Below are 8,420 nucleotides of genomic sequence, written 5' to 3'. Positions count from 1 at the left end.
ATATATATATACATAATTTGCGTATACCATTATATTTGTTTTGTTTTTATATATAATTAAATATTTTATATACCTATTACATTCATCAGTGTAACGTCAGATATGTCATAAAAAATGCAATTAACGCTAGGCATCCTCGGGTATTCGTAGCAATGGATTTAGACACCTCTACATTATCATGTTTGTTTCTTTCTTCTATAACTCTTTGACGCCATTCCTCGTCTGCACGTTTGCATTCACTGTTATTTATGAGACTTAGTCTTGCTAAGGGCTTCTCAACTCTTCTCAAGACTGCCTCAGCGTGAACTCTGTTACAGAGAGATGCAGGAAGCATAATGAATTCCTTGTTACCAATGATCATCCAACACAAATATTCATTACTTTGATCTTTTGTTTGCGTAATTATTGTGTCATATTCATTTATGAATTTCATAGACGCAAGGCAAAAGTACTCAGCATGTGTTATGTGCTTCCCCTCTTCGTTCTCCATCACCAAAAACATATGGTGCGGTACAAAATGAATGTCATTTAAGAGGCAGCCACGTCGCGCTTTCTCGTCGCGGAAGGCTATCCATGTTCCCAGTCCAGGCGGTAGATTACAAGAAACGGTTCTTTTATCATAAGAGCGGACTAAATTCTGCAAAGGAGTGATTCTTTGAGAAGGTAATGTGGGACTATTATGTGCAAAAAGATTATCATTACAGACATGTTCTTGAAGTAAATGACTAATGTTCAGAGGCCAAAGAACAATTTTTCCTACTCGGTATCGCATAACTGAAGGAGCTGCTTCATGAAGTTCGATACACATAAAACGTGGATAGCAACCGTTATCAAATGTTTTCATTAGAACTCGTCTTCGAGAATAGTTACCTTCTCCTGCATCAATACAATGCCAATTTGTTTCAGTATTAATGTTGACTGTGTTATTACTTATTGTGATTTTGCTCGTTCCTTGGTTGACATGCCTCACCCAAGTACCATGCATAACCTTTGGGAAGGTACAGGCTTGAAGACCACGAAATTTACTAAAGGCTTTAATTTGGCAATCACCACAAGATTCCAGGCAGTGCGACCTGTGTTCCGAATTACACATATTATGACTGCTACATGTTTCAAATTCATCACTGCATATGCTTCGGATTACCCGATGATACATTTCAAAAACAAGATATTTTCGACTTGTAGGGAATATAGTTTTCGTATCACATATCATATCTAAGAAGAAATAAATTCTGCTAATCATACCGTTATCGTCGTATATGATGCGCATACACCAATAGCGCACAACATCAGTTTCTCGTACAATCACATACGTATCTTTACCATGTTTCCATGTTGCCAAACAACGGAGTCTGTTCTCCTCCTTTAAATTTCCTATGTAATCTGTACATGTCTTATCACGAATTCTAAGTAATAGACCTTCTTCGTCAACACAATAACTTTCAAACCGAAATGGTAACATTTTACTTGTACACACTTTTTCACCTGAAGGTAATTTTATATCAAAATCATAGCCTCCTTCAAAAGGGCATTTAACTTCTGTTGTATGAAATAAATGGACGGATAGGAGAGGCCAGTCATCCATCATCAAACGGGTGTCATTGCATATTCCGTCGTCGGAAGAGCTCAGTGGTGACATTCGTATCTGCATTACGGCATTACTCCTTTTAATAAACTGCATGCAAAGGTATTTGGCGCGTGGATCATCTTTTTCCTCCTGAAGAATATAAAAACACAATAATAATAATAATAATAATAATAATAATAATAATAATAATAATAAAAAGATCATCAATGATAATCATAATAACAACAACAACAACAACAACAACAATAACAATAGTAATAATAATAATAATAATAATAATAATAATAATAATAATAATAATAATAATAATAAATAATAATCATGATGTGTTAAACTAGAATATGAACAAAATAAAGAAGATTGACAGGAAAATCCGAAAGCAGCTGACTTGCAATAAGATGCACCACCCAAAGGTAGACGCAGATCATCTTTAACTTCCCAGAACCCAAGACGTTCGAGGCTTGGTTCAGTTTGAAATCTCTTACAAAACCACCTCAATTGGACTGGCCAAAATCTCTTGAAACATCTAATGATTGGATGCTAAAACTCGCTGAAAACCACGAGAGGCGAAAGAAGTTTCATTCAGTTATGAAGGAGAGAAAAATTTACTAACGAGCTCATGCATAATATTCAGATTGAACGGTGTAATAGAAGTGTGGCAAGTGTTGTTGCAACGAAGGTAAAATCAATGGCAAAAGCAAATAGCGTTTGAACATTTAGTTCATAGGTGAAAACAAAATCCTCTGCATAACTAATATGTCACCTGTAGTAAACAAGCTGATGTAGACCAAAAGTGGTCTACAGCCTTCAGTGGCTACGGATCTCAGGTTTAAAGACAGAGAGCGAAGGGTTTATCTTAACTGCCAATGTAATGAAAAATAAAGTAGATCCCAAGTGGCGATACTGCAACAATGAGATGGAAATAGTGAAACACCTAATCTCTGGGAGCAAGGTTGTAACAGCTATAGAGTCTAAAACAAAACATGACAGAGTTGGCCAATATCAACAATGGTTAATATAACGACATGATAAAATCAAAACTGCTGACAAATGATGTATGCACAACCCTGAGACTATAACTGGGGGACAAAATGCAACGATTTCTTTGGACTTTCCAGGACATACAGACCGGACAATCAAAGCTAATAACCCAAATATTATTGCTAAAAACCAAAACAATGAGGTTTGTATATTGATTGACATGAGCATACTTTGTGATCAACATATCTCGGCAAAAGAATTTAATGAGCTCAGAAAATATAGTGATTTGCTCATTGGAATCAAAGAATTATGCCATCTGAAGTCGGATACAATATCAGTGATTGTAAGAGAACTCGGAATTTATGGAAAAAGGAACTCAAAATTATTTGAGAATGATCCCTGCCTTACCATATACGGAAAAAGTGCAAAGGATGTTTTAGCTGGTACGTCACAAGTATTGAGTAAAGCAGTGTCACTGTGAATTTTATTTCCTTTTTTCCCCTTAATATGTTTAGCTTTTTTTCATTGTTTTCATTTTTTACATTTTTACTCCTTTCCGTTTTCCTTCTTTCATCTTTTCCACCTTTTCCTTCACATAACTTGAGTTTGTAAATGGACAATCTTGTGTGTTTATTTTAATAGCATACACATTTGTGCAGTGAGTTTCATTGCCCTGTGTGTCGGGAAGACACTCGGGAAGAAATGGAAACACAATTGAAGGAAGAAAGTAGAAAATAAACAATATCAAATTTTCATCACTCGTGAGAACAAGGATCGTGTTACTTCGTGAGGAACGAGACTTGGAAAAGACATCACTAAAAATGTCATTTCTTCTACTTTATATTTTAGAGTTTCACAAAACTTATGTAATTTAATAACAGATTACAAAATTCCAAGTTAAATTGCAAACTGGCTTAACACGCTAGAGAGTAAATGTTGCAAGTGGTAGGTGTTTGTCGTATATTCTTTCGTTAACATATAATTAGTTTGCTCGTCAGTTGAATGAGGACACATATAAAGATTTAGAGTGAGGAAATGTTTAAAGTATCAGCTGCATCATCAAGCATTGTAAGCGATAATGACTGTGCATAATTGAGATATTTTCAAATACTGAAGATGTCTTGGATTAGTAATAACTCTTTCTCCGTAAAAATTAATCAAATTCTCTGGCATTTGAAGAAACAAAATACTTTTATTTTAGTCTGTTTACAATTGAGATATTGTAATATGGAACTTTCTTTCAGATATAGAGTCCTCAAGTGCACGCACAAAAACATACATGAAATTTCAAATATGTGTACTTGTCGTATATGCGCACATTTATAAGCTATGCAACCCAAACAAGAGAAAAAATCCACAATCTAAACAGCCGTGGGAAATAAATCAAAACTTTATCTATAACTGAAAAATACTCACCCACGAACAATTATGCGAAAAAACAAAACAAGTCTAAACCTGACACATCTCTACCAATGAATCCTATCATATCGTCTTATGTAGAACTCAATTATTGAACAATAAATTGAAATTAGTGTCTTCCTGCAAAATATAATCTTCGAAACGCTAAAACATTTCAAAACAATAGATTATTCTAACAGCTAGGAATGAAAATATTTTACCACTCACACGTACCTTACAACAAATAATTCTCGTCTTAGACACCAGCACCAAAACTTATCACCTGACAGATACAACTACAATTATCTAAATGTTATCTATCTCTCCATCTTTGTCTGTCTTCGCTTTTCTCTTTCACTTTCTTTCTCTCTTTCGCTCTCTCAATCCATCTTTATCACTGTCTCTGTCTGCTTTCCTCTCTCGTATAAACGCATGCATGCATTTTGCGCGTGTGTGTGAAGACGATAATCCATTTAAGGTATTGGATTATCGATCAAATGGTCGCGTGTTCGAAACACGGATAGGGCCTGCATTGTTCTTTTGAGCTACACACCTCACTTCTCAATGCTGCAGTATTTAATACTAAATGTGCTTATTGGCGTCAGTGATTCCTTTATATCATAGATTCTATATTAATGTGTAAAAAGAAAACTTTAGCGCGTTTTTGTAATCACATAGTCCACTATTACGGAGTTGAGTTTAATTGTTTGTTTACAACAATGGACTCGAAATATTTGTTTATACTTTGATAGGCTAACAACTACGTTCAATAATCCAACATTTAATAATTAAACTTTTGTGGTATCGATGAAAAATGCTATTATTTATTCTCTGAACATGTCATTGACAAAAATCAATATTATTCAAGACTATAAAGTCTAACAAAATGTGCTATTATATTTCAACAGTGAATTTTAAATAGACTGAATTAAATGAACATTTATTAAAAACATTTTTGAAATTCTTTTAAAGATAAACCTCTCTTTGGACTTTAATATGGGAACCATGTTGTGTTATCGATTTGTTTTTATCAATGACTAATCTAAGTTCGGAGATATTAATAAATGACAATATATGTAAAATATTCAGTATTCACTGTAAGTAATTTTTCTATATATTGACAAGAATGGATGATTTCCGATGTACAAAAATATGTTAGTTAGATAATAGCTTAAATGTTCCTATTGTTTACTGTTAATTAATATTAGTGATATAGTTAAAACCTGTTAGAGAGTTTAGAACAATAAACATGTTTTTACATTTTAGAGCTACATTATTATTTTAAGTATGGAAGTCTATTTTGTACTTCATTCTACGACATGGTATGAACAAGTTCCCGGACTATTTCTGTAGCATGGTAACAGATGTCATCACACGATTGCATGTGCAGTGTGAACTAGCAATGACCGCCATGAGACAATGTGCCGAATGACATCGCTGTGTTTACTTCGCTAGTTGTGAAATTTGTGTTTTGTTGGGGTGGGGGTGATCATGCGTATGCTGTAATATGCAATTTTGTCATGGACAGAAACAAAGAGCCAATGTGAAATTTTGTGTTAAACTTGGGATGTCTGCTACAGAAACATGGGGCATGATTCGGCAAGCTTACAGCGACGGAGCAATGGGTCATCTGCAATGTTTCGGATGTTTCAAAAGCAGAAGAAGGTCCCTGAAAGGCTATGAGCGCTCAGGAAGACGATGACCGATGTGGAAGATCTGCCACAAGCGTCAACCCTGGAAATGTGGTATTTCATATCGAGAATTTGTCCCCCTGAGCCAAACTGTCAAGGGAGAGTTCTACTGCAACGCGTTGAAGCATTTGAGAGAAGACATTCAGCTAAAGTGGCCACATCTATGGAGCGCGAAAGACTGGATTCTTCACTGAGATATTTTTTATTAAACATTTTTTGATTAAACACAACTAGTCCGGAAATCTTTTCATATCACCTAGTACACAGATTGCCTTGAATATATCCGTAACGAAAATGGAACTTTGTATATATATATATATGAACGTTTATATTATCCTTACAGTCAAGAAAACCTAAATGAACATTAAACTGCTTACAAAGATGTCCATCAATATTCAAGCATAATCATTCCGTCTTTTATTTCAGACAGAAAACATGTGTATCTGAAGTGTTTCTTCACCAATCACAATCTTTTTTTTCTTTTTATCATATTATATATCTAAATCTGACTTGGTTTGGACTTTGTAAAAAGATTAAAAAATATATTCTAATTTTTCTGTGCATGGCTCGTCTAGGAATAATTTCAGCATAATTTCTTGGTGAGGAAATTATATTATATTCAGTACAGTATACTTACGAACTAGCAGAGTATTATGAATATCATAAGACATTATCACAGGCTATGAACATGACAACCTATTTGCCGCAGTAATGAAAATACTATAATTGAAAGCTTGAAAGAAACAGCTATATTTTTCTTATCCAGGAGTGCTACTTACAAACTCCCGTTGTTCAAAATCAGCATATAATGGTATTTGGGGAATTTGCTAGATAATTTCAAAGTATGGCTCCGCAGCAACTGAGAAATCGAGAGAGGTTTCAAAAGTTGAACATCTGAATATATCTCCATCCTTACAGTTCTCTTTTAGTTATTGCAGTACAAATAATTTCCAACGAACAATTTCGTGCTTGCCCCTGGATTTTTAACTCATTTTATCTATCTGCACCGGTGTATTGTCACATCTAATGAATTGCGTTTAAAGTTAACGTTTATGTGTTTCGATATGTGGATTTCAATAGTAGGTTTACTTAAGTCACCGGAAAGAAAGGAAAAGGAATTATTTGATCTCCAAAGATGAGGTGTTAACGATTGTATATAGCTAAAATTAGGTTGGCATTACATATGAGCAGACGGATAAAACCATATAGAGTGTTGTACATCAGTTAATCTTGCACAAAACGTACAATCTCGTGCAGATTGGCCAGATTTGTAACAGAAGTGCAGAACACATTCTTTCTAAGATACACACCTAATCGTATCACAGCGAGAAGGCATGATGCAAGATAACTTGTGGTCATTGTAATTACGGAAAATTGGTAGACTTTTATGGAATCTGCAAAGGATAATAATGAGTAAAATATGCATACATACATACATACATACATACATACATACATACATGTGTGTATGTGTGTGTATAAAGGGTGCAATTGTTAAATTGTAGTCATTTTATATTTCTAATTTCGCACATGCGAATTGCTTGTTTTTATGTTGTCGACTACACAGTTTAGAAGGGTTGATCGGCACAGTCTGTATGAAAAAGAGCACGATGGCGCAATTCACTCTGCCAGAAATTCGGAAACCATATGCTGTAATACTTGGCATTCCCACCGGAAGCTCCAATGCGAACAATTCAGAGTATTTGGGGGGTCAATCTGAGGACGGTGCAGAGGACTCGGAAATAGTTGGATGAGTCAATTACGAAGGTACGGAAGCTCGAAAAACTCACTCAGATCATTCTGAAAAGAAAACAACTACTGAATTTCTTGGTGATATCCGGCTATGATTGACAACGATCCCTCGAAGTTGACCAGGTCCATCCCCAAGGACATGGGATTGTCTGAGTTTCTTATCGGGCAGGTAGTACATGGAGACATTTAGTATTCGTCATACAAGATGAGAAAAGGTCATTTGTTATCCCAGCCCATCAAGGACGAGATGAAAGACCATGCAACGAAGCTTTTGAATAAACTCAAGCATCCCCTCCAACCGAACATGCTTTGGTTCTTCTCAGACCAGAAAAATTTCTGCCAGGATCAGATGGTGAACACACTGAACAACTGTTGTCTTGCCGTGTTCCCAAAAAATGTACTTAGAGTGATAAAAATCAAACATCTAGCCAACATTATGGTGTTTGGAGTGAACACAAGTTATGGCGACGTTATGCCTCCATTCATCTTTGCACACACCTTAGACTCAGCACGGAGTCTTACATCAAGTACCTGGAGGGGGCAGTGCTTCCCTGAATCAAGAGGGCGGCTACTGAAAACCCTCTATCTGGCAAGAGGATTCTGCACCATGCCACACGAGCAGGAGAACCCATGGCTGTTAGACAATTTCTGCGACAACATCACCCTTAAAATCTGGCCACCGAACTTCCCAATCAGGTACCCCACTCCTTGATTATTATTTTGGGGCGTTTTTGAGCAAGTGACCAACAAAATTCATTGTAACACTAAAGATGAACTGAAGGCAAGGATTACGAGAGCATTCACCAACATAATCAGAAGAGTGGCAGGAGATTCCCAAGTCGTCTAGAAGCTCTGGTTGAAGACAATGGCCATGTTATTGAATGGATTTACGCTTTAGTATTTCAAGATATTTTTATGTCATTTTTGTAAAATACTTCTGTTAAAATCAGAAGTCAGTACTATTCTTATTTTTGGGTAAGGCGACAATTTATTCACCGCACCATATATAT

The 8,420-nt window shown here is 35.6% G+C and overlaps 1 protein-coding gene across 1 annotated transcript in view; it reads right to left on the bottom strand.

The window, feature by feature from the left end:
* The window catches only part of LOC106884017 (uncharacterized), a 63,053-nt gene that overhangs the window by 25,602 nt on the left and 29,031 nt on the right, over positions 1–8,420 (bottom strand). The window contains exon 3 of the mRNA XM_014935193.2: positions 74–1,717. Coding sequence (XP_014790679.1) covers positions 86–1,717 — 1,632 coding nt within the window. The 3' untranslated portion in view covers positions 74–85. The remainder of the gene's footprint in view (positions 1–73; positions 1,718–8,420) is intronic.

The sequence above is a fragment of the Octopus bimaculoides genome, chromosome 1 (assembly GCF_001194135.2).
Source record: "Octopus bimaculoides isolate UCB-OBI-ISO-001 chromosome 1, ASM119413v2, whole genome shotgun sequence".
NCBI classification, from domain to species: Eukaryota; Metazoa; Mollusca; class Cephalopoda; order Octopoda; family Octopodidae; genus Octopus; species Octopus bimaculoides.
Note: the sequence above shows the minus strand (reverse complement) of the source record. Positions and strands in the feature narration are given on the sequence as shown.